Raw genomic sequence first — 15,011 nt, forward strand, 5'->3', positions numbered from 1 at the left:
CAACAGTTGCAAAGCTGCTTTCTCTGCTGAACGCAGCCAATCTTCAATGCGTAGTCTGATTCCGGCCTAATTGTGTGTGACCAATCAAACGGATGTGTGACTGAGATGTAGGTTGGGCAGAAAGTTAAGCGTGACGGTGTTGGCAGCCTTGTTCTCGGAGGGAAGTCGAGTAGCGCGAAGTGAGCAGCGGAACGCGGACGACGCGGTAATAAGTAATAAAGTGTGTAAATGTGAAAGTGTTGATTGCGATTTACGTTTGTGATGTACATTGACGGATATCTTGTTCCGCGTATGTAATTGATTGTCGGCGCAAGTGAAACAATCGGTTTGACAACGCGTCCAGCGAGACAGCCGCCCCGCGTGCCTGTGATATGCCAATTATTAGCGCTTGCGGACCCGCGAATGGAGGTCCTGCGGTTCTAGAGACAACCGACGCCAAGCAGCGAGCAACGACGTTCTCGACGCCGAGGCGCAATTACTAAAGGTACGCAACGTACGCCGCCCGGTCGTCCGCCGAACCGGATTCGCAGACTCGCGATCTGTAAAAACCCTCCGCGAGTAACGGGGGATGAAGGACAAGTGTTCTCCTGTTCCTAGACAAACGGCATCGTCGTTCTCTCGAAACCGCGCCAATTAGATGACGGCTCTTTCCCGCCATATTTTTCAAAGTTCTTTGCAACGTGGATGCCTCCACCTGCGGTAATAGTTTCCATCGCAGACAGAAGGAAAAAGCACTTCCCCGACGCCTAGACGTCTGCCTCTAAATCGGCTCTCAAATTACAGCTCAGTTATAACTTCGGTTACTTGCGTTACACTAAATTAGTGCATACTAAAAACTGCTGTGCATAAAATTAAGAAAGTTAAATGTAAACGCATATAAATATTCTAAATAATTAAATACATAATAATGATATTGTTATGTTACTTAACAGAATATACATGTATTAGAAGTGTGATTTAGTTTTGAGGGTTTTATTTTCTCAAAAACTGATTTATTTAAACAACATACCATGTAGACGTTTAACAACTATGTTGTATGATCAACTCTGGCAAGTTCTGACATGGAGACAAGTTTTGTGCTGGATTTTCATTCAATAATGCTTGCAAATCTGTATTTCCCAGCTTTTGTCATTAACATTGAAATTGCCACTTTTGAATCGATAGAATCAATATTCACACGTCTTAATTGAGCAGCATCAAGTTTCTATCAGAGTTCTATAACTTTCAGTCATAATTTTCTTCTGATTGAAAAACAAAATCAACGCATGTCAAAAATGTTCTTTAGAAAGCTCCATTTAAAAAATGGTATAAACATGATGTTTACTGCATCTATTGCTAGTAAACGGCTAAATATCATGGAGAAATATTAAAGCGTTAAGAAATAATAGCACTGTGATTGGAATGTCTTCGATAACACTGACATTAATACCATCTCTTGCAAAACCCTCAAAACTAAATCACACTTCTAATATTATTTCACTGTTTCAAAGTTGATAAAATTAATGATGCATATAGATATTTTACAAGTATATAAAGCAGCCTTTAATATGCATTAATCCAGTGTAGTTTGAGTGACCAAATTCACCATTGGCTAAAGCGGCACACAATGTTTGTTGCACAATCTTGCTGGATTGCTAGCTGGATTAGAATCTTGCCACTGTATTGGTTGCAGTGCTGACAGTGCCAACAGTGGCAAGAATTTAATTCAACAAGAAAACAAGCATCGTGTGCCACTGGCTTTATAGTCCTGTTCTTTTTAGTTGAACTTCTTGTACTTTCATCTTCTTTCTTCATTTTCTTTTCATGTTGGAGAAAAGAAAGAGAAAAGAGATGAATCATGCAGAGTTTAGATAAAAAGAACAAACTTATAGAGTCTGACAGTTTAATTTAATTCGTCCGAGAATAATTTAACAAAAGCAAAGCTGTTTACAATATGCTTTAACTGCCATTTACTTTGGTCACAGCACCCTTATTTATATTTGATAAACAACGAGGATAAAATAATATTTAAGTGCCAAAGTGAATACAATCTTTGTATTCTAGTTTCTCATAGTAGGAGTTGGCTCCTATAGATCTTTATGCCTGTAATATTTATTTCATTGATCCATAGATATCTAAAAGTACATCATACCAAAATGAGTACAGCTGTGGCAAATGGAGCTGGCAACAGTAAGTCGGTTGCCAAACAAAAAACCATTGAAGGCATCTATCAAAAGAAGTCGCAGTTGGAACATATCCTGCTGCGTCCAGATACCTACATTGGATCTGTGGAGCCAGTAACAGAAATGATGTGGATCTTTGACAAGGAGAAAGAAATGATGGTGCAGAAGGATATAAAATATGTTCCTGGATTGTATAAAATTTTTGATGAAATCCTGGTAAATGCTGCCGACAACAAACAACGCGATCATAAGATGGATATGATCAAGATTGATATCGACTCGTGAGTCATCTTAAAAAGCATTTTGAAATTCTCAAAATATTAAACATAAATTGTCAGTTAAATAACACATGATTAATTAAGCACTATGTTATTATAGGGAGAACAACACCATTTCTGTATGGAACAATGGCAAAGGCATTCCAGTAATACACAAGGAAGAGAATATGTATGTCCCTACCATGATATTTGGTCATCTTCTGACATCGTCAAATTATGATGACGAAGAGGAGAAAGTGACCGGTGGTAGAAACGGTTATGGTGCCAAGTTGTGTAATATTTTTAGTCATCGTTTTACTGTTGAGACCGCGACAAAGGAATACAAGAAATGCTTAAAACAAGTGAGTGCAAAATACATTGATAATCTTAATCCTTAATTCTTTCGGTACATTATAATATTCTTCTCTTTTACAGACATGGGGTGATAATATGGAAAAAGCTAGCGAACCTAGAATTAAAGAATATTTCGGAGAAGATTTCACGAAAGTTACATTTTCGCCAGATTTGTCAAAGTTTAAAATGCAATCTCTCGATGACGATATTGTATCTTTAATGTCTCGAAGAGCATATGATGTAGCTGCCTCTACGAAGGGCGTTAAGGTTTTTCTGAATGGAACTCGTGTACCAGTAAAGAATTTTAAGGATTATGTCGATTTTTATATCAAAGGAAAAGAAGACGATATTGGTAACCCATTGAAAATTGTGTATGAGGCTTGTGGTCCACGTTGGGAAGTGGCTCTCACTTTATCTGATAAAGGATATCAGCAAATGTCATTTGTAAATAGTATCGCAACAACAAAGGTAAGATGAATAGCTGTGTACAGTAATTTCCTTTTGAAGTATAAAATTGCTCCAAATATTTAAATTCGCCGAATATCGATAGGGTGGCAGGCACGTCGATCACGTGACGGAGTTAATAGTCAAACAATTGATTGAAACGTTAAAGAAGAAGAATAAAGCTGGTGTAGCCATTAAGCCGTTTCAAATTAAAAATCACATGTGGATCTTCGTTAACTGTCTCATCAACAATCCTACCTTTGACTCGCAAACCAAGGAGAATATGACTTTGCAGCCGAAAAGTTTTGGCTCTAAATGTACACTATCTGATAAGTTTATCACTTCGGTAAGTGCAAATATTTCTATCGAAGTTTGTACACGTTTGACCATTCTTTTCAATGTGATCGCAGGTCACAAAAATTGGTGTTGTGGAAGCAGTATTAACTTGGGCGAAGTTTAAAGCTGACAGTCAGCTTGAAAAATTAGGTCCTAAATCAAAACAAAGAAAGCTTCACGGTATACCCAAATTAGAAGATGCCAATGATGCAGGAACTGCAAAATCACTGGAATGCACACTCATCTTGACTGAGGGAGACTCAGCCAAAACAATGGCTGTATCCGGTATTGCTTCCATAGGCAGAGATAAATATGGCATATTTCCATTGAGAGGTGAATTTGTTTTATTAATAAAATGAATAGATTTTTTAGTACTATAATAATGCTAATCAATATTTTATCGTAGGTAAAATGTTAAACGTACGGGAGGCTACCCATAAACAGATCTTAGAGAATGCTGAAATCAACAATTTGATAAAAATCCTTGGTCTTCAATATAAGAAAAAATATATAACTCGGGAAGATATGAAGACGTTGCGCTATGGAAAGATGATGATCATGACTGATCAAGATCAGGTAAAATATTTTATATAGATATTAACACACACCTCTCTCTACACACACACACACACACACACACGCGCGCACCTATATTTACGATTAAATTTGGATTTGTTTAGGACGGTTCACATATCAAAGGTCTGTTGATCAATTTTATTCACCACAACTGGCCATCGTTATTGAAACTGAACTTCATTGAAGAATTTATTACGCCTATCGTGAAAGCCACTAAAGGCAGTCAAGTTTTATCTTTCTTTTCTCTGCCGGAATTCGAGATGTGGAAGAAGGAAACGGAAAACTTTCACACATATAAGATCAAATACTACAAAGGTGTTTACTCAGAAATCTATTTCCTGCCATTTTTATTAATTATATCAATACTTACGCATACAGGATTGATCTAACATAAAGTCCTTTTTTTTTTTTAATTTATATAGGTTTGGGTACTTCAACCGCCAAAGAAGCGAAGGAGTACTTCGAAAATATGGCCAGACACAGAATACGCTTCCGATATGACGGCGAGCAAGACGATCAAAATATCATCATGGCATTCAGCAAGAAATGCGTTGACCAGCGTAAAGACTGGTTGATGAATCACATGAATGAAACAAAGAGGCGAAAGGAGATTGGCCTCAGTGAGCGTTATCTCTACGAGAAGGACACACGCACTGTCTCTTTCTCGGACTTCGTTAATGTCGAACTGGTGCTGTACAGCAATTATGATAATGTAAGATCTATTCCAAACATGATGGACGGCTTTAAGCCGGGCCAGAGAAAAGTATTGTTTACTTGTTTGAAACGCAATGACAAACGCGAAGTGAAAGTCGCGCAATTGGCGGGATCTGTCGCCGAACATTCTGCTTATCATCACGGTGAGACGTCCCTGATGGCGACCATAGTTAATCTCGCACAGAATTTCGTGGGTAGCAACAACATTAATCTGCTACAGCCCATCGGTCAATTCGGTACAAGACTTTCTGGTGGAAAGGATTCCGCCAGTCCGAGATATATTTTCACGATGCTCAGGTACTTGCCATTAGTACGATATAGATATCTACACACAGAAAAAGAAATTATATTGTGTATATATATATATATATTTCTGCATACTTGTCTCCTTTTTTTTTCTATAGTCCTTTGGCAAGGTATATATTCCATAAACATGATGATTTTCTGCTAAAACACGAATACGACGATAATCAAAGGATTGAACCTGTTTATTATATACCTGTGATTCCTATGGTATTAGTAAATGGTGCTGATGGCATCGGTACCGGATGGATGACAAAAATACCAAACTACAATCCTCGAGAGATAATCGAGAATTTACAAAGGATGATGGACGGCGCGGATCCAAAACCAATGGTATTAAAATTATCTAGAAAATTACATCGATAATTTAGATGTACTTTATATTTAACACAATTATACAAAATGTTCCAAATATAAAAATATCGATATATATATATATATATATTTTTTTGTCATCTTGAATTTCGTCAATATTTTTGTTTAGATACCGTATTACAAAAATTTCAAAGGTGTCGTAGAGAGCTGTGGGGATTTTCGTTACGTTATAAGTGGAGAGATATCAGTGATCGGACCCGATAAGGTAGAAATCACTGAACTTCCTATTGGCACGTGGACACAAGCTTACAAGGAAACTGTGCTAGAACCCATGTTACATGGAACTGATAAAACGCCGGCTATTATTACGTAAGTATTATAATTGACTAATGATAAGATCTGTATGAATTTTCTATTAATTTCAAGAATATCAATTGTATCATAGGGATTATAAAGAGTATAATACAGATACGGCAGTACATTTTATAGTAATAATGAATCGCGACAAATTAGTGGAGCTAGAAAGAGATGGTCTTCATAAAATATTTAAACTACAAACAACGATGACCATAACATCGATGGTAAGATATCAGAAATACTGATGTAATACTACTAATTGAAAATGAAACGGAAATTTGTCAACGATACTTTTTGTGCAGTGTGCATTTGACGAAAATCAATGCTTGAATAAATATGACAGTGTAGTACAGATATTGAAAGGATTTTATAAAGTACGATTGGAAACTTATCACAAGAGGAAAGATTATCTGGAAGGAGCTTTGCAAGCGGAAGCGACAAAGCTGTCGAATCAAGCACGTTTCATCCTCGAGAAATGCGATAGCACTCTAGTGATAGAGAACAAGAAAAAGAAGGACATGATAGCAGAATTAGTCAGACGTAATTATGAGTCGGATCCGGTGGTAGCTTGGAAACTATCGCAGAATAGGGAGCAAGTATTGGTAAGTAGATTTTTGCTTGGAAATTCCCTGCAAATGCAAAAGAATCTTATTTATTGGAATTTATTTATTCTGCTACATAAGGAGGATCAAGTAAGTTAATATAGAAAGAAACATTATATAAAACTGCCAATGCAGACATTGTAACATAAAGGTCTTTTGGCAAACAACCATTTTCCATAAATAAATATTTTAGCAGAAACTCTTTACTGTCTAACAAAAATAGGCAGAGAATTTTCAGTTAAATATAGAACTTTGGATTATATAATTGCTTTGTAAAAAGCCTTTCCCCATCGTTTTCATAAATACATATAGCATTAATAATAATTCTCATTGTTCAAATAAATAGGAAGAAGTTGCAGAAAACGATGACGAGTCCACTCTAACCGCGAACACAATGGAGAAGGAAAATTTCGATTACCTTCTCGGAATGACGATGTGGTCTCTGACGAGAGAAAAAAAGGAAGATTTGTTGCGTCAACGAGACGAGAAGATAGCAGAGTTGAAGAGATTGCAAGTTCGCACGCCGATTTCTTTATGGAAAGAGGATCTGGATAATTTGTTAACCGAATTAAACAAGGTAAGGTTTTGTTTTCTCGGAAGAAAATTAACTTCATTTATTTCTGATTGCTTTACGATTTTTATATAGGTCGAAGACAAGGAGCAAAAGGAACAGATAAAATCGAAACAAGCCGTCAAAAAACCACCCTCGAAATTCTACTCTAAGATGGAAGACACTCGCCGGATAGTTCCTATTATTGATGTTGAACTGAAGAAAAAGATTGAAAAAGCTGACATCGTATCGAAGGATAAGAAAGAAGGCATAAAAAAATCAAGAGTAAGTCTATTTAATTTATATATAAAGAAGTTCGGTATATGCAAAGCAATAAATGTAAGATCAATGGCTAAAGGAAAACATGAGCAAAGATATTAAAAGTTCATTCATAAAAAATTGATGAATAGTAGTAAATTATGCGTTAAAAAATCGAAGACGTTTCTTACTCGCAAAGTTTATCAGTTCATAAAATTTAAAGTACAAATATTAATTAATAGAAAAATATAAATAGGGACGTATTTAATATTGTCTATATGTGTGAATAGATTTTCGTATAAGAATAAATAAAGGTCACAAAGAAGTCCATATCAAAAGCATATATATTAAGCATATATAACAGTGTTCGTTGTTATTTTTATATTATTTTTTCCGTTATACAGAGTGTCTTAAAATAATCGCCAAATATTTCATGGGCAGAGCGGACTAAACTGAGTCGAAAAGTCCTCTACCATTTTGCAATTTTCGCAATTACTATTGCGAAGCAATATATTAATTACTAAGCTAAAGCAAGATATTAATTACTAAGAATTGCCGAAAATTGGTCTTTAATAAAATTTTACTCAAATACTATCAACTTTACAGAAAAACTGCAAGAGACAAAAATTATTTACTTTTCTTATTGTTTATTTTCTGCTCATAGAACTCTGACTTTTTTCAGAATTTTTTAATACCGTATTTTCTCATGGTCTCATTGGTAAAAATAAGAAAATGCAATACTAAAAAATTGATTAAAAAATTCTGAAAAAATTCTTAGAATTCTATGAGAAGAAAATAAACAATTTTTGTCTCTTGCAGTTTTTCTGTAAAGTTGATAGTATTTGAGTAAAAAATTATTGAAGACCAATTTTCGATAATTTTTAGTAATTAATATCTTGTTAACAAAATATAATATCTTGTTACAAAAATTGCAAAATGGTAGAGGATTTTTCGACTCAGTTTAATCCGCTCTACCTGCCCATGAAATATTTGGCAATTATTTTGGGACACCCTGTATATATGCTTATAATTAGCATTTGATATAGTTTCTTTGTTAACTTTATTTATTTTTATAGGGAAATCTAATTTATATAGAAGTCTAATTTTTATAGATTGGTAAATGTATCTGTATTTATATTTTTTATTAATATATTTGTACTTTTTTAATTTTTAATTTATGAATTGATGAAAACTGAGTACGAAACGTTTTCGATCTTTTTACGATCCACTATTCGTTAATTTTTTATAATTAACTCCATCTTTTTTAAAATATATATTTGTTTATGTTCTTTTTTTACCATTTATCTTACATTTATTTATTGCTGTCTAATTTATTTATATATTTATACATCATGATTATATCATTAATTTCATTTTGAAATATTTTGTAACAGATGAAGAAAGAGCAAACTTCTATGGAGGAGAAAGACGAGTTTGATACGCTGGTCGATTCTAATACTAAATCCCTCGAACAAAGACTTGGAAATTCTCCTGAAAAGATGGAAAAGAAATCTGCAAAGAGAGGTTGATAAACTTTAATTCATATAGCGGATATATTACAGCGAATATTTTAACGACAAACTTTTTTACTCTTGTAAATAGGATTAAAACAAACAACGTTACAATTTAAGCCGGTCAAGAAAGGAGCCAAAAAGAAGGATAAGGACTCAGACGGAAGCGAGGACATTGATTTTGGTAGTATTTCGCCACTTCCGCAACCACGGTCGTCTCGTAGAGCCACAGGTATCAATCTCTTCATTTTTCTTTTGAGCCAAAAATTTATTAAAATAGATTACATTATATCTTGTTTTTTTTTTAAATCTTATTCTTTATTTTTTTTTTGTTTAAATAATAGCCAAGAAGAATTATAACTTTGACAGCGACGATTCGAATGAAAGTCAAGAATTATTCAATCAGTCTTCCGATTCGGAACAAACGTAAGTACAATTGTTATATTCAACAATCATTATTATATACAATCATATTGAGAGAGAGAGAGAGAGAGAGAGAGAGAGAGAGAGAGAGAGAGAAAGAGAGAGAAAAAGAGAGAGAGACTTACTTACTTCAAGTTATTTCTCCACACACATCGCGTATTTTCTTTAGATTCAAGAAGAAAGACTCCATTATAATGCTGAGTGATTCCGACGATAATATTAAACCGAACAAGAAACTACAACCAGCACGTAAGTAGACATAATATATATTTAAATTAAGCAATGTAGTTACATGCCTTACAGAAATTATTAGATATTTATTTATTTCTGCACAGCGACTTCAGAAGAACTTTTTGATTCGTTAGTCGGCAATTCTCCTGAGAAGCAATCTTCACCTGAGAAAAAACCTTTAGTATCCTCATCCGGAGAAGATTCGCCTACAAAATTTGCGCCACCTAAGAAGGGTAATAAACCTGAATCGTACAGCTAAATAAAAGTTATTTCGTAATCATTGCTCATCTCTTATCTATATCTACAGCACGTCCCAAGAAAAAGACTGAGAACGGTGGTAACAAAGGAGTGAAGAGACAGTTGAAGAAGAAACCGAAATCATCCGAGGACTCTGACACAGATGAGATATTTACCACTAAACAAAGAGTAAATGCGACATTTTTGAGTCGATATATTCAATATAATAATTAGGATAGTATCGTAAGAATTTTTTATGATTTAATTTTCATTTACAGAAGAAGAAAAAGAAGGTATCAGAATCTGATGAAGAAAGGGTATCGGATGATTCGCCGCCCCGAACTGCCGGTAGAGCTCGAAAGCCAGTATCTTACGCACTGAAGTCAGATGACAGCGACGACTCCGATTGAACATCATCGTGCACCCTGAAAAATGCGAGTAGTTGACTGGAGTAGTTTAGAGTGTGAATCGGAAACAAGACGAAACTCACAAATCGTCATGAAGAGACGTTGCACACAAGTTTATTTGGAGAATTTTCAGAGATTTCGTCCCCGCTGATTGTTGGTCGTGACATTAGTAATGATTTTATGTGAGGTGTTTCGAACAGGATCTGCCAGAATATGGAATATGTTCTAAGAATAATTTTGAGAGCAGAAATAATTTGGAATAAAAATTTGTATTTCTGCTTTTCTTGAGTAACATCGAAGATTTACTCGAGCAACACAATTGCTCAACCTCTGGCACATTCTTCCTGAAATGCTCCATACAATGTTGTACATAATTTTGCTCTTTGAGTACGCATAAAAGGTTGCGAATGAATGGAATTTCGTGAAATTAAAATGCTGTAGACAGTGCTGCAGGACGTACCACCGAGTGTGCTCAGAATACTCACGTAAATTTCATCATATGATCGAAGTCTCCTTAGAAAAAAATTTCTTTTAGTGCGGGTTGTATATTGTTATATTGTGATATCGAATTTTCACGTGTTTGTGTTTTAGATGTTTTATTTTTCAAAAGCTCGAGGAGAATACGTGGTACGCTTCTATCTTGCAAAAAAAAATGTCCAGCGCCGCCTCTAGGCTAGATAGATTAATTAGTACCGCGCAAAACGAGGGAACGCTTCTCCAGCGCACAATCATTATATTATTCTCCTCGTCGAAATTTTGTTTGTATATGATTCGATAAAACTCAAAGAAAAAGAAAGAATAGGAGAGAGAGAGAGAGAGAGAGATATATGCCGATTCCGGAAAATAAACGTAGAAAATGAAATAAAATATGAAATATATACAATTTTTAAATATATTTTTACATACGTCACAATATGGATTTTTTTCCAAGTTGTCTAAAGACTAAAAGAAATTATACAGCGGTAACTAACTATTATACATATATACATAGAACGGTTCTTAGAATTATACGGCGCTCGATATCGGTTAAGCAAAGCTGACGTTTTTAACTTTATACTGACCATACGTAGAATAAAGTAAATTTACTTCGTACTCGTGTCTCATTGTATGTAACAAAGAAGTTTTGTAGATTTTGAACTGCTGAGCGAGAGTCAAGATTCGGCGTGGTCGAATAGTTGAGAGAGTCACGATTGTAACTAGAGTTAGAAAAAAAAACCAGAGCTAAAAGTTAATGCGAATCAAAAACTGATCGATTCCCCTCACAATTTACATGCTCTTCCTCCTCTCTCTTCTTTCGTATATATATATGTTTTTTACTTTCCATATACGAGTTCGAAAAAACTAATTAACTTCGAGGCATATTTGGTGTTCTCACTTTGAATTTCACTTCTCTACTACAATTATACTAATTCTGTGTACGCATAACTTGTTCACTCATAGAATATAAGATAAAAAGAATTATTGTGGTTGTAATTAGCGCAACGATTTTACACCTGCTATTAAATGAATATCTCGATACAGAGACCAGTCGATTAGCCCTCGGCCCAAAGCGCGCGCATTCTCAGCCTAATCAATACTTCGTGTAACCTCGGCGATTTTCATTTTTATATAATTCACACATACTAAATACGTATATATAAATATATAAATAAAATGTTCTAACTTTTTAGACATTCGGCAATTCATTGTTCAGCATCGTTCGTAAGTGTCAAAAACGTAAGTGTCGGAAAAGAAATGAAAAACAGCGGGGATATCATGCATACCGTGAGAGATGCGTGTGATTTATATTTTAATTAATAAGTTTACTAATTTTAAATTATACACAAATACGTAAAATTTATTGCTATAACGTTTTCATACACCGTCCTCGACGCAATTCCTGTTTCTTTCCTTTTCATTCTTTTTTTTTTTATCGTGAGGAAGATCGTGACTATGCCGACATGTAGGGACAATTGGAAAAGAAAAAGACCAGTATTTAGTATTACGGATATTATAATAGATGTATGTAGATCATGACAATACCTTATAGTCGATGGGAAGGTATTTCTCTTTCTATTTGTGCTCAGTGAAAAGTTTTCAATAGTCCTTTTTTTTTTAATTTTTCCGTTTCTATTTTACATGCACGTGATTGCGTTCACCGATTACGTTCCTAGAGAATTCCATAGATATGTATAAATGTAAAATATCCTTCCTGTCGCAAAGTATACGAACCCTATGTGTTCTCGTGTAAATGTTCATCATTTATCACGAGAATCTCGAAGGCGTAAACGCTTGACAAATTACACTTTCGGATAATTTTTTAAAGGCCGGCTGCAGTAAACTTTTAGAGATAAGCTCTACTCAATCTAGGTTCATCGCGCGAAAATGATATAACGGAGAAACAATCCAGATAACAATTTTTATACTTTATTGATCGCGTTAATACTCCTCCCTTCCTCCCTTTTTTTATCAACGAAATAAATTTTCGGAAATCTACGTCGTAGAGGAAAACTGTCGAATTGCAACGCGAATTCCCTTTGGAATCATGTTACCTCATAGAGTGTCAATGAGCACGATTAATGCGACGTCGCGCGTGTAAAATGAAAAAAGAGTGCACTGCGTGTTCACGAAAAAAAAAATATGGGATGCGGGATGCAGGAACGGTTGATATTCTTTTTTTTTTGTCAAAATTGAAGCGACGGATCTAAGTAGTAGACTCTGTTCAGACTTGTAATGTATTCTCCTTTCTCACCACACTTCTGCCAATCACATTGATGGTATTGAATTGTTATCAATACCCCGGTGCCCACATTGTACCAATAACTGACGCAATATTTTATTAACAACACACGCACTCGCTCGCTTTAATCTCACTTTCGCTCTCAACACATTCTCTCTTCATTCTCTCTTTCTCTCTCTTTCTTTTACTCCCAGAAGCTACAGCTCGCCGACGGACGCGACTATAATACAAAGCAAGGGCACTTGATAAAATAACTTAGTTTTCTATTTCATAATTATCTATATATAACGTACATATATAAAACAAATTACGAGTAAAGAAATAATGATTGGGTCGGTATAGCATTTCACGGGCTTTCTTATCTTAAATATTTGCTCGTTTTTCCTTATCCTCGTCATATTTTTCCCGTATTTCTCGTTTGATTAATTAATTAAATCATTTAATCGTTTCTTTAAACTTGCTCTATACACACATTTGGATCCGCGCTTTCTTTCTCTCTCTCTCTCTTGCTCTCACTGTCTTTTTCTCTAACTCGCTGATTTTAGAGAAAAAAGGAGAGAAAAAAGGAGAGAAGAAAAAAGGAGGAAGAGTGAAGGAGGAAAAACGTAATGCCTGGCTTCGTTACAGCGAATCGACACGGGGTTTTAAACTATACGCGTGAGAACGGGTTTACAAGTGGTGACGATAAGTGGTGGACTACGATGCTTTTTTTTTTATTCACTTTGGGAGCACATCGCGACTCTCTTTCTCTCTCTCTCTCTCTCTCTCTCACACACACACACACACACACTCTCTCGTTTTCTCTATGCGATTCTCACTTCGCTCTCTATCGGACTATCGTTCCGGCATTATAGATAAAGCCCACTCTCGTCTCAGAATAGGAACAACCAATCAAATCTCCTTCGTGTACTCGTGTTGTGTATGTGTTTTCGTATGTGGGCGTGGATGCGCGTGTATGTTAACCGTTATTAGTCATGATACAGGTAATAATGTTAATATTCGAATAAAGTAACATGATGCACAGGCCGAGCATTCATGGAATGCCGGTACCGGCGCCGGAGGTCATGCGAGGATAGAGCCACCACAGTTGTCTTCCTACTGTCAATGCTTGTCGTCGTTCTTTTTACACCATATATATATATATTATGTCGAATTTATTAGTTTATATATATATATTTATATATATAGTATAAATATATACACTCACACTAATTTTAACAATCCTCTATCGTTCGCTCACGCACACTAAAACGCCGGGAGAGAGAAACGTCATCTCCGTGAAAGCGATTGCTCCGATTGCTTTTCTCGACTTCTTCCTACTTTTTTCTCCTATTCTTCGTTGCTTCCTTTACTCATCAACTTTATTTTGCTTCCATCGAAAAAAAAATTCATTTTTGCTTTATTTTCGTTTTACTTGACGTTCTTGCGCTCTCTCTTTCATACACATGCTCTATTTCCCCCCCTCCCCTCTTATTCTAGACGTCACTTTTATCTCGTAATGACTTATCACATGTTATTTTCTCGTTCGCACGCTCGTTCGTTCTCTCTCGCTCTCTTGTTTCTTTTAAACACTATTATCAAGTCATCGCACTGTTTGATACAAGGAACGATAATACAATTGAATATTTACGAACACAACATTGTTTCTTGTCATGCTGAATAATGTGGCGTGGCTTGTAGAAAGACGCAAGCTCCTGGACTTGCGGGTGACCAGTCTCGCATCTCTCTTGCAATGTCCTATGTAGTCGATCCTGTAAGTATAGTTGTGATGGTGTGGTGATGGCGGTGGTAGATGTGATAATAATTGTGGTGGTGGTGATGGGTGGTGGTGGTGGTAGTGGTGATGGTGGGTGGTGACGATGATAGTATCCGGTTTTAGTATTTACAATTGATTATAGCAATCGTTATTTCCCTAAGATGAGATGGTGTACACAGTCCGAGCGCTCAAGATTTGGCATGTATTGGTATATATCGAGGATTTTGTCCTTAGTCCTTCCTCTCCACTACGAACTGCTCGACGCGTTCATACCACTAAACATGCCGATATTGAACGAGCTCTGCTGCTGCTGCTGGATCTGTTGTTGTTGCTGCTGCTGCTGGCTGTTCGCTTGGCGGCCATGTTTTGGCACTGGGGGTTGCAGGTATTCATGTCTAGCTAGTGTCAGTACGTCTATACGTTCCTCCTTCCTGTATGCTAGGCAACTTCTTATGAAACTCTGTAACAGTAAATCGTTGCATTATAAAATAGTTCTCAA

General features: G+C 35.7%; 2 protein-coding genes across 16 annotated transcripts in view; one reads left to right on the top strand and one right to left on the bottom strand.

Moving 5' to 3' along the window:
• The first annotated feature begins 162 nt into the window (after positions 1-162).
• Positions 163-10,943, top strand: Top2 (topoisomerase 2). 3 transcript variants are annotated; one of them, XM_018459261.1, is made up of 23 exons: positions 163-484; positions 2,111-2,443; positions 2,541-2,781; positions 2,855-3,241; positions 3,324-3,563; positions 3,628-3,886; positions 3,960-4,129; positions 4,234-4,444; positions 4,552-5,140; positions 5,248-5,479; positions 5,631-5,830; positions 5,907-6,042; positions 6,121-6,420; positions 6,502-6,510; positions 6,767-6,997; positions 7,067-7,258; positions 8,626-8,752; positions 8,831-8,971; positions 9,084-9,165; positions 9,332-9,411; positions 9,498-9,626; positions 9,701-9,819; positions 9,909-10,943. In XM_018459261.1, the coding sequence occupies exons 2-23, from the start codon at positions 2,136-2,138 to the stop codon at positions 10,038-10,040; spliced, it is 4,515 nt and encodes a 1,504-aa protein (XP_018314763.1). In that variant the 5' UTR covers positions 163-484; positions 2,111-2,135; the 3' UTR covers positions 10,041-10,943. The 3 variants fall into 3 exon arrangements, with proteins under 3 accessions (XP_018314763.1, XP_018314762.1, XP_018314764.1); XM_018459260.1 differs by having other exon boundaries at positions 7,067-7,255; positions 8,623-8,752; XM_018459262.1 differs by lacking the exon at positions 6,502-6,510 and having other exon boundaries at positions 7,067-7,255; positions 8,623-8,752.
• Positions 10,944-11,346: 403 nt separating this feature from the next.
• The window catches only part of Tlk (Tousled-like kinase), a 61,279-nt gene continuing 57,614 nt past the window's right edge, over positions 11,347-15,011 (bottom strand). For 12 of the 13 annotated variants that reach the window (XM_018459268.1, XM_018459266.1, XM_018459264.1 and 9 more), the window contains one exon: positions 11,347-14,972. In XM_018459268.1, the coding sequence (XP_018314770.1) occupies positions 14,760-14,972 (213 nt within the window). In that variant the 3' untranslated portion in view covers positions 11,347-14,759. The remainder of the gene's footprint in view (positions 14,973-15,011) is intronic. The other variant, XR_001936954.1, reaches the window with a different exon arrangement.

The sequence above is a fragment of the Mycetomoellerius zeteki genome, unplaced genomic scaffold (assembly GCF_001594055.1).
Source record: "Mycetomoellerius zeteki isolate Tzet28-1 unplaced genomic scaffold, Tzet1.0 scaffold81, whole genome shotgun sequence".
NCBI classification, from domain to species: Eukaryota; Metazoa; Arthropoda; class Insecta; order Hymenoptera; family Formicidae; genus Mycetomoellerius; species Mycetomoellerius zeteki.